The sequence below is a fragment of the Atractosteus spatula genome, chromosome 5, assembly GCF_055471065.1.
Source record: "Atractosteus spatula isolate fAtrSpa1 chromosome 5, fAtrSpa1.hap1, whole genome shotgun sequence".
Lineage (NCBI taxonomy): Eukaryota > Metazoa > Chordata > Actinopteri > Semionotiformes > Lepisosteidae > Atractosteus > Atractosteus spatula.
In genome coordinates this window covers 4,636,645-4,661,027 of record NC_142710.1, presented here as the reverse complement: position 1 = coordinate 4,661,027, position 24,383 = coordinate 4,636,645, and the positions used below count along the sequence as shown (strand labels likewise).

General features: G+C 44.6%; 2 protein-coding genes across 4 annotated transcripts in view; both read right to left on the bottom strand.

Annotated features, from left to right (window-relative positions):
- Positions 1-874: 874 nt before the first annotated feature.
- Positions 875-14,826, bottom strand: LOC148833621 (butyrophilin subfamily 3 member A2-like). Its single transcript, XM_088915475.1, has 8 exons — positions 14,817-14,826; positions 13,428-13,507; positions 11,167-11,505; positions 9,484-9,816; positions 7,910-8,248; positions 5,394-5,678; positions 3,504-3,623; positions 875-2,164 (listed from the first exon to the last, which is right to left on the bottom strand). Exons 2-8 carry the CDS (start codon positions 13,498-13,500, stop codon positions 2,127-2,129), a joined length of 1,527 nt encoding a protein of 508 aa, XP_088771601.1. The 5' UTR covers positions 13,501-13,507; positions 14,817-14,826; the 3' UTR covers positions 875-2,126.
- Positions 14,827-15,718: 892 nt separating this feature from the next.
- The window catches only part of LOC148833620 (E3 ubiquitin-protein ligase TRIM39-like), a 29,463-nt gene continuing 20,798 nt past the window's right edge, over positions 15,719-24,383 (bottom strand). For 2 of the 3 annotated variants that reach the window (XM_088915463.1, XM_088915465.1), the window contains exons 2-7: positions 22,368-22,978; positions 20,527-20,622; positions 19,861-20,094; positions 19,598-19,745; positions 17,991-18,017; positions 15,719-17,904 (exon numbers count right to left, since the gene is read on the bottom strand). In XM_088915463.1, coding sequence (XP_088771589.1) covers positions 17,357-17,904; positions 17,991-18,017; positions 19,598-19,745; positions 19,861-20,094; positions 20,527-20,622; positions 22,368-22,976 — 1,662 coding nt within the window. In that variant the 5' untranslated portion in view covers positions 22,977-22,978 and the 3' untranslated portion in view covers positions 15,719-17,356. Of the gene's footprint in view, positions 17,905-17,990; positions 18,018-19,597; positions 19,746-19,860; positions 20,095-20,526; positions 20,623-22,367; positions 22,979-23,843; positions 23,878-24,383 lie in introns of those variants that run through there. The other variant, XM_088915464.1, reaches the window with a different exon arrangement.

The window sequence follows — 24,383 nt, the reverse complement described above, 5'->3', positions numbered from 1 at the left end:
TATAGTGATGGCGACGTCTGATTTTCCATCATAATTATTGCATATTGTCATTAGCCTAGTTTAATTGTTTTATTCTATTTTAGCTAGGTCAAATTTGTCCTTTTGGGGGGCAGTAGAGTCCAATTGTCGTAGCTGACCAGTATATACGTTTTCTCCACTTTTTATAATAAATATTTTAATAATAACCTTTACGGCGTTCAATAATTATTAACTACCCTGAATGCGTGTCTGGTCTCTAGGAGTCGTGCATGAGTCTCTAGTGATAGCCCAGGCGTGATAGTTTAAAAAAACACAATTAGTGCGTGGGTTTAAAATGACAAAACAACAAATTTGGCTGTTTTTATTGTAACGTGTTAGAGAACGGTACCCAAGAAATAAATCCATGGGACAAGTTTTCATTGAAATAGTGAGTCTGAATAAGTAGTCCCCGTTTATCCCATTTCCCGAAACTGCTACTGTACTGTATGTCTCGGTTTCGGAAACCGAAATAAGGAGTCCACCCTCTCTTTTCCACTGACACCTGCTTCTGAAACGCTGACACGTCTCGTCAGTAAGTGACGTTGTTCTACAGAATGCCCAGCAGAGGGAGCACGGCGACTAACGGAAAGGATCTGAAACGCCTGCTCACTGTAGGAGTCGAGTAACAGTGTTTCAGGCGCGATTATTATTCAAGTGAAAACCAAGACGGTACGGTACGGGAAAAAAAACAAACAAACAAAACAAAACTACCCAGAAAAGTAAGTGTACAGTATGGAAGTGTGTTCGGAGTCATGACCACAGAAGGATCATAAATAAGAGAGACTTGTGTTGTAACTCAATTCATGACGGTGATAACTAAATGTGGTAAACTTACTGCCAGAAAGGAAAACATAGCTCATATTCCAGTGGCGTTTATTTCTGGGATGTTTGTAACCATTCCCGTTCCATCAGAAGGCGAAGCATACTGAAACAAAAAACTCCACTCCACCCAAAATACCCCCAAAATACGTGTATATTGTCTTGGCCTGATTTTTGACAGTTACTGTACATTTGTCCTGTTTGACTGGGGTTTTAGTGTCAGTCCACCGTCCAGTCACTGTGCCCTGTTCTGTGGTGGTTTTGATCTCTCATGTGAAGTCACAAGCGGTGTGTTTCCATCGGTGCTTCAGGCATTGAGGCAGGTTCCTTGTCTTCTCCTGCTTGTTCATCAAAACTTTTTCCTGCTGCAGGTTCGCCACCTCCTTACAGTTGGAATTTTAATTTTGGGACTCTCAAATCGGGCTGATCTAGACTGTGCCCTCCTGCTATGGTGGAAGTGGTGTCAAGCAAAGAGACAGAGCCTATGGAAGCACAGATACGATACAAGGCTATGATTCCCAGTTAGGCAGGGGGTTATGATTGTCGTGGGGGTGAAGATTTACAGACCTCACCACCTGTTACCCTGGTGGACAGGACAGAAACCAGGGTTTGCCACAGTGATTTCTCATCCAATCAATTAACAACTACCTTGAACGGAATGAATCACCTCTATCTTATCCCAGAGTAAGAACTACTGCTGACTAATCCTGGGGTCTGTAACCTGAGCAAATGCCTCTTCTACTTCTGTAGATCCGTTATTCCTGCATTTTTCAACATGGTTTGCTGAGGGGCTTTTGTACAGTTTAATGGAAGAAAACCAGTGATTGTGGACATACTAGTCCTGGATTCTAAGATGTAGGAGCCTCATGTTTACTTCTTGACTAACTCAGTTTATGGAATCTCCATGTTTTAGGGTGGGGGTAGGAACGTATTGTACAGTAGAGGAGTTTGCCTTGTTATCACCTTGTTAATGAGTTTATCACCCATGGTTTCAGTTCATATCCTCTCTAACCAGACCACAGAATGTTTGTAGAAAACACCTTTATACTTTGATACATTTCTTTAACAAAGCGTGAATCCGGGAAACACCAATTCAACTGAAAGATCAAAGGAGTTCCTGGTCCAACACTCACAAATAAAGACCTCGATTACAGATCGTCATGCACTCTCCTGTATCTCCAGTAAACAACACTATGGATTTTCCAGTATATACAATGTAAGCTGACGGGCAGAAGCTTTTGTAAGCAGTGTGTTTGTGTGCTTCAGTGTCACGCCGTGAGACACAGTTATCACCAACCACTAGACGGCAGTCGGCAGCCTTGAACTCCTGTGAGAGACAAGGAAGGGACGTGTTAGAGTCCAACTCCTGAAGAGTTTGCCTGGCAGCTACTGCACTACATACACTTCATCCAGTACAGATCACCCACAGAGGCGTCGAGAGATGCTGGAATTAAGAAGAACAGTTTGTGGTGAAACTAGGCTCGCCTATTATAATTAATCATTATAACAGTTGGCTACACTTATATAGCACTTTTCTGGACACTCCACTCAGAGCACTTTACAGGTAATGGGGAACCCCACTACCACCACTAGTGTGCAGCCCCACCTGGATGATGCTCCAGTACTCTCACCACACACCAGCTCTCAGTGGGGAGGAGCAGAGGGATGAAGCCAGTTCAGAGATGAGGATTATTAGTAGGTGATTGGTATAGACCAGGGGGAAATTTGGTCAGGACACCGGGGTAACACCTCTGGTCTTTTCAAGAAACAACCTGGGATTTGTAATGACAACAGAGAGTCAGGAGACTCCAAAGGATGATTCCTATTTGCAGTATAGTGCCCCCATCACTATACTGGGCCATTAGGACCCATACAGACTGCAGGGTGAGCACCCCCTACTGGCCCCACTAACACCTCTTCCAGCAGCAACCTTAGTTTTTCCCAAGAGTCTCCCATCCAGCGCCAGTGAGGCTGCCAGTTGTGAGCTGCAGGGGGTTGTCAGTTGTGAGTTGCAGGGTGATATGGCTGCTGGCTATAACTCCTACTTCTAAGAAGTACAGTTAAAGTTCTGACAGCAGCCTTGTGTGTCTTTCTGAAGTGGACTATTTTCTATTCAATGACATGGGCATAAAGTCAACTTTCAGACAGTCCTGCAGAAACTACTGACATCAAGCATTTAGATATTCACAATCATTTACTTAATTAAGAATTATTTTTTAGTCAACAGCCGAAGGTGGATTTTTGTCTGAAATGTCTTGTTTTTAGACATTTAAACGCTATGATTAACCAGAAAACCTCCTTTTACAATTTGGTTCACTATTTTTCTACTGCAGATCATTCTACTCTAAAAGCATGATAGCTCATTCAGCATGGTCCATAATATTGTGTCTTATTAAAATTGCATTGTGACTTGTACCTGCTCTTAAAAACACTGCAAGATGTTTCCATTGGGAACCATACTGGGTCCTTGTTGGACCATGTACATCTGTGCCATAAAAATTAAACCTAATAAGGGCAAACAGCAATCTGGGAATGGTTTCTTTGACCTACTACACGCAAAGCAAGATCTATACATCTGCAAATTAATAGCCAATGTAAAGAAAGGGTTGGAACTAATTAATCATATACTGTACATCGCCGCGGATGGATGTCTGGCAATGAGGTACCTTCTTTGTTTCTTTTAACAAAGATTGCAACAGCCACCAAGCACACCAGGACCAGCGCAGCCGGTAATAGAAAAGCAGAAAGATGGGATCTCTCTGGATGGATAATTTCAAAGAAGGTGTCTGTAATAAAGAAGGACATTTATGTTAATACTAATGGACAAAACAGCAAGAAAAACCTTTGTTCAGTCATCCCAGTTTGGAATGGCATCAAGATGCGTCTATCTGGATAATTGTCTCCTCTATCCACTCAGGACACAAGGAGGCTGGTGGCCATGCTCCTGTGACACAACCACATAATCTATTCGTCATTTGACATGTAATCTCCATCGCACCTGACAGGAGAGTTAATGCTGATTGGAGGGGACAGGATTCAATGCAATTCACAGGGTTTGATGTTTACCGGAAAGAGCCAGACTGATCCCTGCACTTGGACAACTGCACACTGCTGTGTGGGGAATCTCATGTCGCTGTCTGGTAGTGACTTGACCCAGACTTGAACTAGCGATTTTCACATCGCAGAGTTCATCCCACACTCCCAGAACGTGCCTTCATCGGGTTAAGTAACTTAGAGCAGAGTACCAAGTGGCTCATTCAGTAAGGATCATGATGTCACTGAGGGATGGACCGATAATGTGGATGGAGGAAAAACAAAACAAATGCCCAACTCTGAAACTGAATGTAAAATTTAATTATTTGTCCTGTAGAAACGGGGGAGAAATGGACTGTGTGCTCAAGGCCAAACATACAGTATATCCCACTGAAAAAAATAGTACCTGTGCTCCTTTGTGCTCTCAGCCATAGCTTCTCTGGTTTGTTATATGGATTCAAAATGGTGTATACCCCAAAATGTTGTTTCCAGCAATAAACAATAATCCACATTCTGATCTCATTCACATTTAACCACTCATTTTAAGACCACGTACATCAAGTTTCTTCTCTTCATTAAACTCTCTACACAAATGTTCCAATTATGTTTCCTTCCAAAACTTTCTTTCTCTCCACGCCTCTGTTTGTCCTCCATACTTCCACCTCAGTGCCTTTCGCATCATCGATGTGTCTGTGCTCGATTTATATAGCCTGTCTGAAAACAAACCTGTTCTGTGTTTCGCTGATGACCAGGAGAGTCTTTCCTGGACAATCATCTTGGGAATCTGATCAGACATCTTGAGGAGGTCAAGTTGGATATCGAGGACACAGAGTAATTTGTTTTTGGAAAATACCTTCCTTCTAAGACTCGTCCCCTGCTAACCTTACAGGGAGTTCATCCAAAAGCATCTGGAGCAATATGACACAGATGATGTAGGTTTCAATGTGAACTCTGATTACTGTTACAGGACTGTGTTCACACATGAACTCAAACCTTACGTGGATTGCAGGAGTCTGCCTAGACTTTCTCCTTCTCCTTTCTCCAGATTTGTACCCATGAAATAAGACGTGAAAAACCCACAACTGGTTGTTCCAAGTAGGGTGCGTATAAGAAAAATCGAATTGGCAATTCTCAATTAAAAAACTCTCTGATAATCCAAGAACTACATAGAACAGAAAATGGCTTTATGTGTTTGCTTCATTTTGCAAAGGGACAACCATTCTTTGACTCGAAGTAGATCTGACTGTAAGATACCAAGGGACCACGAGGCGGAGGTAGAGAGAATGAGTGCTATATCCTGAGGACGTCTGAGAAGGCAGTATGAATGACCTGTATTTGTACACTGGCGGGGACATCTGCTCAAGGGAAGGAACTAGAAGCTTGGTTCATATCCTGAAAATTTAGGACTAAGGATATAAGGATTAAGAACTGGGTACAAAGAATGTAAGAGGTATAAACATAGTGTACGTTTGAAGAGCACTAGAAGCTTTCCTTCTGGGGCCTCTTCAAGCAAGTTGACTTACCGCTGATTCTGAGTCGTGACCCAAATTCTATCTTCTGCTCCTGCTGGGCCACCATGCAGACCACACCCTCGTTGTCGGTCTTTTTCATGTACAAGTGACTGGTGATGGAGTAGGGACTGTCCTTGCTGGGCTGACTGGCTGGCTTCACATCCGAAGAGAGTTTTCTCCCACCCTTGTCTGTCCAGAACATCTGGGGTTCGGGAAACCAGCCCTCGGAGTGACAAGTCAGCTTCAGAGAGTCTTTCTTTATTTCTCCAATTTCTATCTCGGGCCTACTGCCCTGGCCTGTGGAAGGATCAGAAGTTAACAGCAGTAATCTCTGTATATAATACCTAATCCTCTATGGACAAAAACCTTCAGTGTCATCAAATGGGTGGAGGCAGGACACCTAAAGGGTGCTGCTCTTCTGTCCTGTTCCTAGTTCCCTGTGATTATTCATGTCTTTCCAGTGGGTCTTGTTGTGTAGCCTATTTACTTCCTGTATCTGTTCTGCTCCTGGCTCAGCATTGAGGGTGTGGATGTCCTGAGACCCGCCTAGTACCAGGTAACCCCATGTCCGTGGCCTGAGAGCATAGGTTTCTAGACCGACATCGTCCGCCCCCCTGAGCCTGGGCTAACCCCCGTGTTGCCCCCTTTTACCGCTACGCATAGGGTCTCTACTGCTCTCCTTGTCATTCCACGGCCTGCCCTTCCGACATCCCTGACAGCATGATGGGAGAAATCTGTAGTGTGCCATTCTATTGGCAAAAATATGGCAAAAGTCAAGCCTACATTTGTCCTTTTAGTGAAATAGCAAATTGTCGATAGTAAATAAGTGATCACAACAGATACATGTGGAGCTGGGTTGGAGGATTGGTGCGGAAGTTGAATGGGATGGAGAAAAGTTTTACGTATGATATTGTTACAAATAGGGGATTAAGAAACTAGAGAAATATCAGGAATCCGTGAGAGGATTAATCAATATGTAAATTAAATATTCAAAACCCCCAACTTCTAAATTAATTTGCCCAAAATATACCTGCGTGGTTGGTATATGAGTGCCTCTCAGTGTTTGTTCTCTGACACAACAATGGTGAAAAGATTAATAATTCATATCTTTATTAAAAATGACAATACACTCACTACATAAACATCCAACACACAGGTTACGCTCTTTGCAAATTTACAAATAAGGAGTCCCAGAGGCCTAACGTCTTAACCACCTAGCAAAACCCTGGACTGCTACCAAGTGTTCGACTTTTAAATAACGCGAAGGCGAAAAGAAGAGATAAGCTGCCTCCTAAACTAACTAGAATACAACCTGTTGTTAAATCTCTCTCTGTCAATCCGGATGACACAAAATATAATGAGAACTAATCAGCCTCTTCTAGAAATCTACCCACTATCCATTTTAGCCAAGGCTATTTTTAATCAAGGGATTCTTACTGCTTCTTACTTTCTGATTCACAGAAAATCAGTGTTCCCTAAAATCACACAAGAGCAAGCTCATTAAATATTTCGCTCGAATCTGATCTTTCCCAGGTCATCTAGACAAGAGGCTCGCACCTTTCCCTTCTCTTGTCTCTTGTTTTTCCTTCTATCCTCAACTTCTTCTGTATCTCACACCTGAAGAAGGCTCCACAGCCGAAACGTTGTGTTTTCTCTCTTCTCTTTTCAGCATGGAATAAACCTATTACTTTTTCCTTTGCAGCCTACGCATGCTGACGCAGCTCCCCACCTGATCTTCTTCTGTACCTGCCTGTTTCATGCTCTGTCCCCCCCTGAGTGTTGATTTGTCACTTAATCATCCATCTAGGACTTCATTATCTAAGGTAAACCAGGGTAACCTTGCTTTGATGGCTTTGATCTTTGAATCTGGGAAACATCCCTTGCTGTGAAGGAGGAAATGTTGACGCAGGCCAGGTGTTACCCATTGTATCTAGCTTCTTAAACACACTTCATAACAATATTAAATTGCTTTTTTTGGGGGGGGTGGAAACAGAAATGATGATGAGTTACGTGATGAACCAGAAGTGAGCTTGATGTCACCCCTCCTGAATGTTTGTTGTAAATTCCATTAAATAAGACTCTGAGATTGTCTAATGTGGTAGTCCAGGAACTGGAGGAGGGCAATGGATCTAAATAATCTTTGGCCTTCCACATATTTTTTCTACTTTGAAAAAGGTACCAAAACCTTTCTTGAAAAAATGTTTAAAAACACAGAAGGGGCAGTGCGGTGGCCCTGTGGCTAAGGATCTGTGCCTGTGGCTGGAAGGTTGCCGGTTCAAATCCAGCAGCCGGCAGAGGAATCCTACTCCGTGGGGCCCCTGAGCAAGGCCCTTAACCCCAACTGCTCCAGGGGTGCTGTACAATGGCTGACCCTGTGCTCTGACCCCAACCTTCTCTCCCTGCCTGTGTGTCTCATGGAGAGCAAGCTGGGGTCTGTGAAAAGACAAATTCGTAATACAAGAAATTGTATAGGGCCAATAAAGTGATCTTAAAGAGGACATCCAAGAAAAGCGTAGATCTGTACTCACGTCTAACACGTAACCCCAACTTGGGCTCCTCGTACCATTCCGCACTGCTGACGTGACACGTGTAGGAGCCTTGATCTGAGATCCTGACGTTCTGGAGCAGCAGGGACACGTTTCCTGTCTCCACCTCCTGTTTGAACAGCCTCACTCTGCCCCTGTAGCCTGACCCCTCTGTCTCCTTCCCCTCCTTGTAGAGGAAGACCAGGTTCTCAAAGTTCTCTCTGTACCACCTCACGTCCATGGCTGTGGCACTCATTTCGGGGGACAGTTGACAGGGGAGGACAACGTCGCTGTCCACACTGGCCACCACAGGCTCTGACGGCACAATGAGCTTAAATGCGCCTGTGGGAAAGCAACAGAGAGGGGGCGCTAGAGAGATCCAATCTTGCTGCAGACACGCAGCCATAAACACACTAAGGAATGTTTAATGAACCCTGGAAAACAAAAAAACCTGGCAAGTTATGTGCACTGTTTATAGGGGACTATCTGCTTCTGTAGCAAAAAGAACAAAAATCAGTGTGTTGGTGTTCACTCTCTTTCAGGTTTTAAAGAATGGGCAGCAAAGTGGTGCAGTAGTTAGCTTTGCTGTCTCAAAGAGACCCTGGGTTCAATTCCTGGATGGTTACTTATGTGGAGTTGGTATGTTCTCCACATGAATGCGTATTCTTGTCTGTGTGTGCCCTGTGATGGACTGGCGTCTCCTCCCTCATTACTCCCACTTGTTGCTGGTTTAGGCTCTGTCTCCCTCATGATCCTCTTCTGGTTAAAAGAGTTAGAAAATGGTTGGATGGATTAATTCCCAAATTAACTGAATCCATGTTTTACTGCTTCAAGAACAGCTCTTGCGTAGAGCGTGCAATTTAGAATGCTCCTAGCTTGCCAGCAGCCATATCACCCTGCAGCTCACAGCTCACAGCTCACAGCTGGCAGCCGGCAGCCGGCAGCCCCACTGGAGCTCAGCAGGTGGGAGCCTGGTCAGTACCTGGATGGGAGACTCCTGGGAAAGCTCAGGTTGCTGCTGGAAGAGGTGTTAGTGGGACCAGTAGGGGGCGCTCACCCTGCGGTCTGTGTGGGTCCTAATGCCCCAGTATAGTGACGGGACACTGTACTGTGAAAAGGCACCGTCCTTCAGATGAGATGTATAAGCGAGGTCCTGACTCTCTGTGGTCATTAAAAACCCCAGGGTATTCCTCGAAAACAGTAGGGATGTTACCCTGGCGTCCTGGCCAAATTTCCCATTGGCCCTTACCAATCATGGCCTCCTAATAATCCCCATCTATGAATTGGCTTCATTACTCTGCTCTCCTCCCCACTGATAGCTGGTGTGTGGTGAGTGTTCTGGCGCACTATGGCTGCCGTTGCATCATCCAGGTGGGGCTGCACATTGGTGGTGGTTGTGGGATTCCCCATTACCTGTAAAGAGCTTTGAGTGGAGTGTCCAGAAAAGCACTATATAAGTATAAGGAATTATCATTAACTTGCTTCCTTAAGCTTTGTGTTTCTCTTAGCACTCATACAGAGTAGCCTCGGCCATGCAATTAATAGCAGTTAGCAACAGTAGAAAAGGTTCTACTCACTTGTTACAAGTAGCTGCATGGAGAGCTCATCGTACCAGTCCCCAGAGCTGACGTGGCAAGTGTAGATGCCTTTATCGGAGTTCGTGACCCTTTCAAGCAGCAGGGACACGTCCCCCTTCCTCATCTTCAGCAGCCTCACTCTACCCCTGTAGTCTGGCCCCTGCATCTCCCTCCCGGCTTTGTACAAATGGACCAGGTCGTTGAACGTCTGCCGGAACCACCTGACCTCCAGGGCCCCGATGTCCATTTCGGGGACAATGTGACAGGCCAGGACAGTGCTGCTGCCCAGGTCGGCGACCTTAGTTTGCGACGAGATGCTGACTTTGAACTGATCTGAGGGAGACCCAAGGAATGGACACTGTCAGGCTTGCCGGGCAGGATCGTCAACCTCATCTTTCTGCAGGGCAGCCGTGATGACTGTGGAAGACAGCAGTTCACGAAACCCACACCAACGGAGCTGCAGCTGTCCTGTCTCTTGTACATGTATAATATAATAATAATAATTAACTTTATTTTATAAAGTGCCTTTAAAGGTGGCTTCTCAAAGTGCTTTACAGGATGACAACAACAATAAATAAGGAGAATACACAAGATAACACACAATTACAATATATAGAGGAGACCGTGGATGGTAGTACTAAGAAAAGCAGAGGGGTGAAGAATGGAACCAGTTCAGTAAAGGCTTTTCTGAAGAAGAGGGTTTTGAGTCTGGATTTGAAGGAGTTTAGAGAAGGTGACTCTCTGATATCCTTGGGGAGAGAGTTCCAGAGCTTGGGTATCTTTGTACAGCTTGCTGCCACATTTGACCCTCAACGTATCAACATACAAATACTGATGGAAAAAAGAAATGCAACATTTTCTGGAATAAGAATACTCTAGTTATAGCTTATGTACTTTCGCCAAACGTTGTCAGTTTGTTTTAAGCCCTCTGACCAGCGATACATCTTGTGCAGTGAGGCTATGCAACTTGCCAATTACACAAAAGCTCGTTAGGTGCACTTTTACCCAGCGAGGTCCAGGTGAAATAACCACCTTTAAAAAAGCCTTATTCAAAGCTTAGGTCGCTGCAAGAAAAAGGCCACACTTAGTCAGTTTTCTGTGATTTCCATAATGCCTCCAATGTCACCAGAAGCAAGGGAGAGGGCCATAGGCATGCTGCAGGCAGGCATGTCATGTGCCAGCGTTGCCAGACACTATGGAGTAAGCCGCTCCACTGTGTCCCAGAGAAGGTTTCAGCAGACCGGCAGGACAGATGACCATCCACGATCTGGTCGCCCTCGAGTGACCACACCAGAGCAGGACCGACGCATCAGACTGGTGTCCATCTGAGAGATCGTTTCAGATCTGCCACCCGTACTGCTGCAGAAACTGCCGGCAGACACAATGCCCGCATCAGTGACAGGACAGTGAGGCTCCATGCTGCTGGCCTCAGAGCAAGGCAACCTGTCAGAGGTCCCCTCCTCACACCTCCTAGACGTCACACCCGACTGGCTTGGGCCAGACAGAGGCTGCGATGGACCCGTCAGCAGTGGCATCAGGTCCTCTTCACGGATGGGTCACTCTTCAGCCTGTTCCACACAGATGGGAGGGCCAGAGTGTGGAGGAGGAGCTGTTGCGTTTCTTTTTACCCATCAGTATATATGACGTACCGACAGAAGACGACAAGGCTACGCTTGTACTCACGTATAACACGTAGCTGCAGCTGGGGCTCCTCGTACCAGTCCACACTGCTGACATGACACTTGTAGAGGCCTTGATCCGAGATCCTGACGTTCTGGAGCAGCAGGGACACGTTTCCTGTCTCCATCTCCTGTCTGAACAGCCTCACTCTGCTCCTGTAGCCTGACCCCTCTGTCTCCTTCCCCTCCTTGTAGAGGAAGACCAGGTTGTCAAAGTTCTCTTTGAACCACCTCACCTCCATGGCTGCGGCACTCATTTCAGGGGACAGCCGACAGGGGAGAACGATGCTGCTGCCCACAGTGGTGTCCACTGGTTCCGCTGGGACAATAAGTTTAAACTGGCCTATGGGAGATCGGAGGAAAGGAGTGTGTTATACTGTAGTTCTACATAGAGGCTATTTCCTAGTGTCTCTACACACAGAGATCGGAAGATCCTGAATGATCACACGTCATGAGTCGTAGCCCTTATTAAAACTGCATGTAACGCCATGCCTTTTGAGATATGATTTGGAAATAACTCCAAGTTGTGAGCCTCAGTCACAGATTACAGAGATTAAAATCACGTTTCTTTTAGGTTTTAGCCTTTTGCCTTGTATTCAATAATAATAGAGCAAGTTGAGCATAAGACAGAAGTATTATCGCAGGTAGAACTGTATTAATTAGCCTTGCAGTAAATGGACAGAATGATTCAGGATAAATGTGTGCTGCTGCAGACAAATTTCACATAAAATGTAACATGCTGACCACAACTGTATACAGTATTGTAATGAGATGTTTATAGTGCATTGCACAATTTGAGGATAACATTACTAGATATAAATTCTACATTTTTAACTATAATATAAATATATATATATATATCCTAATTGACACCTGAAGAAGGCTTCACAGGTAAAATGTTGTTTCTTTTCAACATGGAATAAAGATCACTTTTATTGGCCATATACTGTACAGTACAATTTCTTGTGTTAGGAATTTGTCTTTTCACATACCCCAGCTTGCTGTCCATGAGACACACAAACAGGGAGAGAGAGAAGTTTAGGGTCAGCCATTGTATAGCACCCCTGGAGCAGTTGGGGTTAAGGGCCTTATCAGGGGCCCCAATGGAGTAGGATTCCTCTGCCAGCTGCAGGATTTGAACCAGCAACCTTCCAGCCACAGGGGCAGATCCCAACCCACAGAGCCACCACACCACCTTTACTTATTCCTCTGCAACCTACATATGCTGGCACAGCTCCCTACGTGAACTCATATATATCCTTTTTTATTTCTTGTGCACATTGCCTGGAGGAGAAAAATTAAACTGCCATCAGCACCTAAGTCTTTTTCATAGGTTGTATCTTCAAGCCCAGTCTTAGAGAGAGCCTGCCCTCTAATTTTGTCTGAAAATGTTGTTTTACTTCCTTCTTGCAAACATTTTGCACGTCTGGAACACTGGGATTAAAACACAACCACTCTCCAGCCTACAGGGGTCAACCAACTCTATAGTCTACTGGGGTCACCCAAAACCACTCTACAGCCTTCAGGGCTGATACAGTGCTACTTTCCCAGCTTATAACAATAATAATAATGATGAATCCTTACACTTTTACAGTGTTCTCAGAGTCCTTTACAGGTAATGGGGACTCCCCTCCACCACCACCAGTGTGTCCCCCCACCTGGATGATGCTCCATTACTCTCACCACACACCAGCTCTCAGTGGGGAGGAGAACAGAGTGATGAAGCCAGTTCAGAGAGGGGGATTATTAGGAGGCCATGATTGGTAAAGACCAGGGGGAAATTTGGCCAGGATACCACAGAGAGTCAGGACCTCGGTTTTACATCTCATCCAAAGGACGGTGCCTTTTTACAGTATAGAGTCCCTGTCACTATACTGGAGCATTAGGACCCCCACAGACCGCAGGGTGAGCACCCCCTACTGGCCCCTCTAACACCTCTTCCAGCAGCAACCTCAGCTTTCCCAGGAGTCTCCCATCCAGGTACTGACCAGCCTCACACCTGCTGAGCTTCAGTGTGCTACCAAAGAAGGTGCAACTCCAAAAGAACGAGATGCCAGGAGAATTCGACACTAGTCAGGGTCCAAGACAATGATGCCATTTACTGTAAAAGGTTCAGTGCCACATGAGCCCTGTTGCTGTAGTCTGCTGTAGTTGTGTGTGCAGCTGGGCTCACTCTAAAACACTTTGACAGCAGTAATAATCAAATGTGACCTATAAGTCTCCTACAAATTTGACAAATCAACCCCCTCCCCCCCACTATCTTACCTGCATCACATGTTCCCAAACAGGAGAACACTAAGAGGAAGAGTATTCTGCAGTCTCTTTTGGAGTTTCCCATAGTGCACCTGGGAAGATACAGCACACAGAGTTCTGATCCTTTCAAGTTATCATTCACAGTGCACTTCAGCAGTGGTCTCGGAGTAACCAAGCACATACAGGCCCCATGGGGCTTGATCGCACCTCTGTGTCTGCTGGTTATCGTGACAGCTAAGCTCTTGGTGATGTCACTGAAAACTAAGCTAAGAGCACTTTACAAACCAGTGCTTATGGAACGAACTCGACTTCATCCTGGCTGTGTTATATAATAACCAATTATAACCGATCTGATTTTTTTTAAATAGGAGTCAAGTGAATTTGTAGAGGAGGGCGGAGAATGTCTGACAATCGCCCAAATGCAGTCTCAGCAAATTATGAAGGTGGGCTTAAGACAGAGACATGCTGAATAAACCTAAAATAATTTGATCTCTAGGTAACAGACAGAGAGAACAACTAGGGACTCTTTCAAAACAAACAAAAAAATCAGACTGCTTGAATACATCGAGCTCTAAAACAGAGAAACACCTTCAGGCACAAACATCATAGGGAAGGCCTAATTGCAGATTTTATTAGGCTTAATATTTAGCTAGAGAAGTCACATGATAGACCATAAAACTGTAATAATAATGTGCCTGCCCATGTTACCTGCAGGACCCTGTCAAGGAAAGGTTGTAGTTTTAACATTTTAATTAACAAAATATGGTCAAAAGTAGTTTTTCAGAATAAAACAAACAAAAACTTGAGATGTTTTTGTATTCAGTCTCTTTTTTAATTGTTTGAGCCAAAGAGAGAATGTTGGGTTTTATTCCTAGGATCAGGAAGGCCCCTATATCCTTTCTGGTTTTTCACTAGCTTGTCTTTGTATTTCTTGTGTTCATATATTATTTCATTCTTGACTGCTTTAACTCGTTTTTAATTTAGCGCAAACTTTGTTTTCCCTTTGCTCAGCATCCAAGTTAAATTATGTTCTGTTTCTATTGAGGATTACTACTGATACCGTGTGTTTGTGTGTGGAAGGAAGTAATTGTAATGCTTCCCAGTACAATTTTTGACATTCTGCTGGTAATTGAAAAGCAACAATAACCTTGTAGCTGAAAAGAAACCAAAACCAACTTCATTAGGAACTGTTTTAAAAGGGTATCCGCAGAATCCGTAAGAGACCCGAATTGCTGAGGAAAGGCACCAAAATGCTACAGTTTCTCTTTCAGCTTCGCATCTGGTGTGAACAGACAGAGTCAAAGTGAACAAAGTGAACAACTTTAGTCATTTCTTCTCTAAATATCGGACAGAAAGAGTAACAACTGACTCATTCAAGGAATAGAGAAATCAAAAACGTACCTGCATGAAGTTGTCTTTAAAGAAAAATGAAAGAAAATTTCATATCTACATATGATAACAAAGTCCTAAGGGGAAGATGTAAAAGTTTTTAATTGGGTTTAATATTTAGCCACATAAGACAGTTCAGTAACAGATAAGAACTGAAACACTCAGAAACGCCCCGAGGGAGGGGAAATCTTTAAGGGTGGAACTTTATGTTTCTAAAGGTGGGACATTTGATACCAAGTAACTCGGGAACAAATGGTCAGAGGAGAGGGACTAATTGATGGGAAAATACATGCCAACAAATTTACAGTGTGGAGACCCAAGGGGAGAAGGGAGTATATATCCCCTTTAAAATATAATTATATTAGTATGTTTTAATTTGATGTGTTTTAAAAAAATAAAAAGGTGCTGTCCTTTGGATGAGATGTTAATGACTCTCTGTGGTCATTAAAAATCCCAGGGTGTTTCTTGAAAAGAGTAGGGGTGTTACCCCAGTGTCCTGACCAAATTTCCCCCTGGTCTTTACCAATCATGGCCTCCTAATAACCTCCTCTCTGAACTGGCTTCATCACTCTGCTCTCCTCCCCACTGAGAGCTGGTGTGTGGTGAGCTTACTGGTGCACTATGGCTGCCGTCGCATCATCCAGGTGGAGCTACACACCGGTGGTCCCCATTACCTGTAAAGCGTAAGGATTATTATTATTATCATTATTATCATTATTATTAGTAGTAGTAGTAGTAACAATCAACAGCAGATGTGAAAATACAGCTGACCAAAATCAGAGTATGTTGTTCTAATGAAATTTGATTAGTAATGAAGTATTCAATCAGTGCTTTGATTCAGAAGAGTAAATAGGCTCCAACTCAGTTCCTAGGCTTTGTTAAGCCTCTGTAGGTAAGAAATGACAAACGACAACGCAGTTTATGCTGGTTTATTTGAACACTGAAGTAAATTTACAAAGTAAAGGCAGAAACGAGGGTTGGAGAGTTCTAACAGCACACCGGACAAGGAAATTATATTTGCGTCTTGCTTGTAACAAGAGGAAGATACTGTAGGTCTCTAACACCCGAGAGAACTGAAATTTCTGCTACCATTACAGTTATATTCCGTACCATCTTCTGTATGTTTCATTAAAATAAGTTTGCCTTGAGCACATTACCATATGCATTTAAAGCCGTTTATTTCCATCTTTTTAAATGGAGTTTATTTAACTAAAGTTCGGAGGGATGACAGCAACCACGCTCAATCATTCCCAGCCATCAGCGATTAGCAATCACTCCCTTCGTCCTTCCTCCACCGAATGCTATTAATACCAAATGCGATATCTCTCTCCCTCGCGTGCGACTTTTGCATCCCAACTCCACCTCTGCAGCTGCCTCTTGGTCACCCTGTGTGGGGGTCCTGGCCTCCTCGTCCTACGGCCAGGAGGTCGGCCCTCAGCCAAGCGGGTTAAGCCAAATATTCACTCCACAATAGCTCGTTACACTTTGATTTTGGGCGTTGTCATTCCTCGTGAAAACTATCTTGCCACAGTTCTTTCCCCTACTGACATTATAAACTGAGATAACGTCTACTGTACATCATGAGTCCAGATATCTGCTTCTCTTAGTTCACCATGTTGTGCCAAAACAGACTATACTCAGCTCAGGGCACCGACTCTGGAAAGGAGGTCCAATTCCTTGAACTGATGTCCCAGTTGTGACACGTCTGTTATACCCTTGACCAAAGTGCTCAGATTGCTCCCGATTGCTCCAGATTGCCCTGCTGTGTAACTGGATCTCTAGGTTGTCATTGCAAAGTAGTTCTCATTTATCCAGTAAAACAAAAGAATAATGTGTGCCTTGCCCAGTACTGTACCTTACTTTCAGATACAAAGTGGAACAGTGTATTTTAGCACGCTGATTATAGTAGAGGTGCTCCAGGCAAAATCCAGCTACCTGTTTTTGGAATCATTCAATTCCTTCTGCACACATATACTGTATATCTATTATTATTTTTGAGTTATATATATTTGTTTTAATGTTATATAAATACCAGATGCACATATATGTATGATTAACACAGTGACAGCAATAAACTGTTGATGTCTTCCTTAGTTGAAATATTCTTCATAAATCTAGATGACTTTTTCCTATGAAGTTAAAATATGAAGCTTATAGCAGCTTTTTTACTAAGGAGCTTTATGTTTTAACTTCATTCCTATTCTTCTTCCAGGTTTTGGGGGCTTTTTTTTTTACAAAAAGACTGTATTCATTACGGAATGAACTGAACAGTTATTGTTAATATAATGTACAATCATATTGAACATGTTGATGGTCATTGGGTGGGGAAACAATTGTCACGATGAATTAAAACTATTTCAAGGTATTATGCATATGGTATTTATCTAACATTAAATTAAATGGTATGGAGGGGCACTGTATCATGTGATTTTTCTGATTGCTGTGGTCGTAGTTACTTGGATTTTCCATTCTAGTGTATAGTATTATTATGTTTCAGAAGGTAATACAGGCAAGAGCGTTATCATGCCCTGTAGAAGAGGAACCCATTGCCTCTATTTCTTGTGGATTTTGACATGAGAGATAACCAGTGGGGCCGTGTTTTGGCCATTCTGTTGAAGGTGGGGGCTGAAGTAGGGGTAGAGTTTCTCAGTGAAGGTGTCTGTGAAAGTGTAGATGTGAGATTTTGCCTCTACGTTGTAAAAGGAGACCTGCCCCTCCTCGTAATCCACATACACCCCCACCTTCTGGGGCTTTGGGGTCACAGACAACAGAGTCAGGGGGTCGGTCAGTGCACAGTACTGGTTTCCGTTCCACAGGATAACAGCCCAGTAACCACTCTCTGGGTTCAGGGTGATGTTCCCCTTCCTGTTGACAGACTCTCTGGCAACCCCTAAATCCCAGCCAGACTTCTCCTCCACCTCCACCTCCCAGTAGTGTCTCCCCGCGGAGAAGCCTTCGGCGCCCAGCACGCTGCCAAACAGGTCGTATCTCTGCGGACTGTCGGGGAAGTCCTGGCGCTTGTCTCCGTCTCGCACCTCTCGCCCGTCCTCGGACAGGACGAGATTGGGGTGGGCCGTGCTGGAGTCCAGCGTCACATCATCTGCGGAGAAACAGACATTGCTCTGCAGTTCCACAGGTAAGGCATCGAAAGATCTGACGACCGCGGAGTCCGACGGCCAACCGTACCTGAGTACTTCCGAATCCTCTTCAGTTCTGAAAAAATAACGAATGCGTAGTCAGGGACATTATCATGTAGAGGGCATAAAACATGGAACGTTGGAAAATGCAGCTTCCTGTTCCGTCAGAGTCTTAAAAAGTGAAGCCATGCAAACAACACCAAAGACACAGAGGATGGAGATAAGTACATCCAGCCATTTTTCCAATTGCTCGTTCCCATTCCGGGCTCTGGGGGGAACCGGAACCTAACCCCAGCAAGCAACAGACGCAAGGCAGGATCTGCCCCAGACAGGATCAAGTTCAAGTTCAAGTTTATTGTCATTGTACTCATAAACAGGTATATGGTATAACGAAATGCTATATAGCTAGCTCTCGGACGATACGTAGTTAAAAAAAACAACAATAGAATTGTATAGTAAAAGAAAGACAGAGACAACAGGCAGTGTGCAAAAAACAACAACAGGCAATGTGCAAAACAACAAAAAGGTAACAGGTAATGTGCAAAAACAACATCAGATGTGCAAAAACATGCATCAACAGAATGAAATAAAAGAATAGAAATTATGGGGAGTGCACAAGAGCTTTTTGACATGTAAGGTAGAGGTAGATTTCAATGTGTGTTTGAGTTTTTGGTAAGAAAGAAAGAAGCACAGTGGTGCAGCGGTTAGTATTGCCGCCTTGTAGCACTGGGGCCCTGGACTCAGTTCCTGGATTGATAGGATGCCAGTCCATTAAAAAGGGCAGACTGACAAAGATGTGCACATGGTCTCACCAGGGCCAATTCTACAGAAGACAATTAACCAGCCAGCATGTCTTTGGGCTGTGGGAGTCAACCACACACAGGTGAGGAGAACGTACAAACAATCCAGGAACTAAGTCCAGGGCCCCAGTGCCACAAGGCGGCAAAACTAACCGCTGCACCACTGTGCTGCCCAACATACATGAGTCTGCTAATGCCTACAAGCAGCAGGCATGAGTAACAGTGGTTCCCATTAATCACACGTCTGTCTCTGTCAGAACTTCCTGAGACTCAGTTGTACAATAAGCTGCTTTTCTATCTTTATGAGCTCCATATATGGTGGTTGAAGTAACCCAATGAAAGAACTTTTACATTACAGATATATTTCCCAAGTTAGAAATTCATATTATCCTACTGTATTGCACCTGTGAAGCTTGTGAAGAAAGATCTGAGCCCCCCACTATGCTTCACTCTTGCTCTGCACGAATCCTTGTGGACTAACTGCACGTGCTCATTTGCTGTTGCATGTGTTGTTTTCTGTAGCAGGAAAGTTTAAATAATAATAACAACATCACTTTATTAACCCTATACAATTTCTTGCATTAGGAATTTGTCTTTTAACATACCCCAGCTTGCTCTCCATGAGACACACAGACAGGGAGAGAAGCTGGGGGTCAGAGCGCAGGGTCAGCCATTGTACAGCACCCCTGGAGCAGCTGGGGTTAAGGGCCTTGCTCAGGGGCCCAACAGAGTAGGATTCCTCTGCCGGCTGCAGGATTTGAACCGGCAACTTTCCAGCCACAGGCACAGATCCTAAGCCACAGAGCCACCCTAAAATGTCACTTTGAAAGCGATTTACAACGGTACATCTACCTACCAATGGCAGACAGTTTCTCAAGTTCCTTGTTGATGCTTTCCAGCAATTCGGACACTGGGGTCCTCACAGTCCCCAGACATAAGTCAGTATCGACAGTGATGTCAGACCAGTCCTTGGATTTTGGAGGGGGCTGCAAAGCGGGGATGTTCTGTGGCAGGAAAGAAAGGAAAATGTGGTGTCACTTTGGAGGATTCTAAATGGAAATATTGTTTTTTTTGGTAACGTTTGTGCCATGCATGTCCCTTCTCTTTCTCTCGTATCACCTGAAGGAAGTGGATGTGGTCCTCATTTGATGAGAGCTCCTCCAGCCCAGAGATTCTCTTCCTGAGCTCCGTAATTTCCTCCTCCAGCTCTTTAATGAGCCCTTCTGCCTCTCCCTCTACCTCTTTCTGCTTCTCTTCCATGGGCTTGATTATATCGTCCTGGGCTTTCTGCACAGCACAGATCACTGCTTGAAAGACTTCCTTGATGTCCTCCATTTCTTTATTGGTGGATGTCTTGTGTGTTAAAGAAAGAAATATTACAATATATAAATCAGATTGCTATTCTGCCTCTGCAGAAGAACAGAGAAACTGCCCAGGTGTTTTCTTTAGACTACTGCATGATTCCACTGGAAAGTATGATGATGAAGCTGGATTTGCAGGGAATTTCCAGTGAATGAGAGATAGCATGCATGTACTGCAATTACTGTCCACTACACTAGTGGCAGAAACTCATGCAGAATTATGTACTCATACAATTCAAGGGCGGGGAATTCATATATAAGGACATAATGTTCACAAGTAGAACATTTCTCTAAAGATCTGGCTTGCTCAGAAAGATAAGGAACCACTGTTCAAAGATTATTCAGTTGGTGGTCAGTTGCCCCAACACTGAGCCCTGCAGAACTCCATTTGATAGCCCTTGCTAAAGAACTGGACAGGACTCACTTTGCTGAGATCTATCAGCTCCTTGATTTCGTCCACCTTCTCCTGTCTGTCCTTGATCATCTGTTCCATCTTTCCTTGTGTAACGCCCAGCTCAGCCTGTGGAGAACCAGTGTGCACAAGAACATTTGCTTTGACTCCTTTTAGGAATGAAACAATTCAAAATGGATTGTTTATAGAAGCTATCACCTATCACTCACTGAGTTTACTTTGGAGTTTTGAGGGAGTGCAGACAGCTGGAGTGTAACTTAGCTTATAGTATAACATGAGGCTGCTCTGGTGACATCACTGCCTAGGTTTACAAGAGCGTTCAATCTCCCACACAATCTCCCACACCTTTTTTGTGGGGAAGGATTGCTACACGTTTTGAAAGTGCACATCGGGCACTTGAAAGTGCACCTCTTCCGGGAGTCTAAACACGTACACTTTCATAAACCGAGCGTAATGCTGGTAGATTTGCCCTGCCCCTGCTGAGATTCGATCCCAGTTACTCATGGGCTCTGAGGACACACAGTGCTACTCCCTAGACAGCAGATAACTTCACCACACCCTTGCCACAGCAGAGTTTTATGCTGATATTGCTTCTTTAACTATTTCAGTGCTTGAACTCCATTACATGAGAAAATAACTAGTTCCTGTAACAAGATTACATTTCTCAGTTCGCTCCTGTCATAAGAACCTGCAGACTTTCGGGTAATGGATTATATCTCGCCCATTACATTGTGGGAGGACAGAAACTCAGCCAGAGGGGGCTTGAGCATTCCCAGTAAAATCAAATAAATGGATCAGCAGGAATACTGTCAAAGGAATTATGTTTTAAATTCACATAACAATGGCTGAAACACGGAGCCATCACTGTAGCATCCCTTGCCCAGATCTAGTTGGATGATTGCGCTCTATTAAATATTTCAGTGGTTTGGTTAGATCCTAATAAGTGCATGAGAGAGATGAGATATGCAGAGTATACTTGGCATACTGTAGCTGTATTGCCAGCGTTGAGCTACAGTAGGCGGTTGTTGCAGGGGTGCAGATGGGGTTGCAGAAGGGATACAAGAGAGATGCGCTACAGGAAGTCCAGAGTGCAACACTTACTGTATATATACTGTAGAAAGAACAGGTGAAGGTTTATTTCACGCTGAAAAGAAAAGACACACAACGTTTCGGTTGTGGAGCCTTCTTCAGGTGTGAGGGAGAGAAGAAAACCGGCAGTAGATAAAGCAGGGGAGAACAGAAGCCGGGAGTGGAGAGGAGGCGGGAGCAGGAGAGGAGCAGAATCGACACTCAGGTGGTGCGAAGTCGAGAGAGGGGTGAAGAGAGGTGTGAAGTCTAAACCTGCAGATGAATAGAGAGGATTAGAAGGAAACGAGTCTGTCGTTGGGAGAACGGGGAAGGTGTGATCCTAGTTTCACTTTCAGGATCATTTTGGTTTAGGATGTCTTTCTGCTATAGGAGTTCCAAAACCCCTGTGTGAGAACAGAGACAGAGAGATCAGTATGATTATGGCCATTAGAATTGAAATGAGAAACTATGGGTTTAGAGAGATCTTTGAACCTCACAGCCATGACATGTTCCTTGAAATGGTCTCCCAGTCTCTTTCTTGTCTCACCACTGTAAATAGCTTAGACAATTATACTGTATCAGCAGGTGGAAGTGTGGGAAATTAGGATCCAGCCCTCCTCTAAAATTTTTATTATAACTTCTTTTATAATACTATTTCTTATTGTTTTCAAATGCTTCATGGGATTTTGTTGGACACATTGTAAAATGTGGCTGCCTATAAAGCATTGCAAACAGTACAGGATACAGGGTACAGGAATGCTTTCAGCTGTTGTGTAAGGCTGTACCTTTCTTTTTCTGCACTCCGTCTCAGCAGAGACGCACTCGTGCGTCTTGTGGGACACATCGATGCACCTCACGCAGATGCAGACCTGCTCGTCTCTGCAGAAGAGGTCGAGGGGGCGCTCGTGGTCCGCACACATCCTGTCCTCCAGGTCTCTGACCGGGACCACCAGCTTGTGCTTGGTCAGCCTCTTCACCGTAGAGTGAGGCCGGAGGTGGGCCCGGCAGTAGGAGGTCAGACACACCAGACAGGACTTGTCTGCCTTCTGCTTCCTCCCCCGGCACACATCACAGGCCACGTCTTCGGGCCGAGCGAAGCCGTTCTCCGGGATCCTGTTCGCCGACTTCCTGAACCGCTCGGCGATCTCGGACAAGGTCGTGTTGATGTGGAGGTCAGGCCTCGTAAGAAGGAACGTCTTGCACAAGGGGCACTCGTCTCTGTAGAAGAGGTGCTGCTGAAGGCATTTCTGGCAGAAGTTGTGGCCGCACAGCGTGGAGACGGGCTTGTCGAATACGTCCAGGCAAATGGAGCACTTCAGGTGGCTTTCGTCTACAATCTGGGGCATCCCGGTCCCCGAGGGGAAATCCCCTTCCTCATCACTCGGGGAGTCCATTCCTACAGGACAAGGAGAAATATCACTGTGTCTTGTGAATTTAAAGGTCTGCTCTGAGCATGACGTTAAATGGTGACCGTTATTGAATACGTTCCATTAACTTCTTTATCGTTTCTCTCTTTATTCTGTGTAATACTAACTGTTTTACTTCATTATTAATTGATTGCTAACAAGTTACTTAGGTACATACAGTTGTTGGATACTCTGCTTTGTTAGCACAGCCCTTCAGAAAGGCAAGGTCAAGGTTGGTCGAAAAATAATTTATATTATTGATCTTGAGCAGTAGTGTGCACAAAGTGAGTCGCATTTCCAAAAGAAATAAATATTGTGTAAGCGGCCTGATGCAAGACTAGTTTTTAAAAGAAATACAAAGAGACAAAGCCCCGCCACAATCATGATCTTTTCCCAAAAGCATTTTGCTTGTGTGGAATATTTTCTTTCATTGGGATGAAAGAAAAAATCCTAAACTAATGTAAAATAATAAAAATAAAACAATGATCTCAGTTTGGAAGCAAATCGAGGGTGAGCATGTATTTGGATAAATATACTGTGGTACAAAATCCTTCTAGTGTTGTTAATAAAGAGATATACATTTTGTAGACAAGTCAGCCCCTACTTTTCTCTACTACTGTATGTCAGGAAAAGACTGACCAATGTCTGAATTGGTCATTGGTCTGAACTGATCAATGCCACCTGAATCACTGGATGGCAGTATTTCCCGCTGAGCCACAGCTCGGAAGCTGGCGGATTTCCCTCAGATTGCCAGAAGGTTAAGCATTAGCATGAACAGCAGAAGTGAACAAGTCCCTCTGGGTCAGATCTCAACAAGCACATCAATCGTCTCCTCGCGGCGGGGGCGGGTCTCACCTGTGGCGAAGCAGGAAGCGGGGAGGCTCTGAGATCTGAGCAGACACCGAGCCCCAGCCAGCCACAGGGGGCAACTTGGGATCATGTGACACCAGGCAGGGCTCACAAGAGTTCCCCGAACAATGAAGGAATGGACAGGAATTAAGGAGCCCCTTTCATGCAATCGCACAGCACAATGCCCTTTTGCATGCAAGAAATGGAGTTTATTTAACTAAAGTTCGAGAAGGATGACAACAACCATGCTCAATCATTCCCAGCTGTCAGTGATTAGCAACCACTCCCTTCGTCCTTCCTCCACCGAACACTATAATTACCAACGTGATATCTCTCTCCCTCGCGTGCGACTTTTGCATCCCACCTCCACCCCAACTCCACCTCCGCAGCTGCCCCTTGGTCACCCTGTGTGGGGGTCCTGGCCTCCTCGTCCTACGGCCAGGTCGGCCCTCAGCCAAGCGGGTTAAGCCAAATATCCACTCCACAATAGCTCGTTACGCTCTGATTTTGGGGCGTTGTCATTAATCGTGAATGAGTATGTAGGTT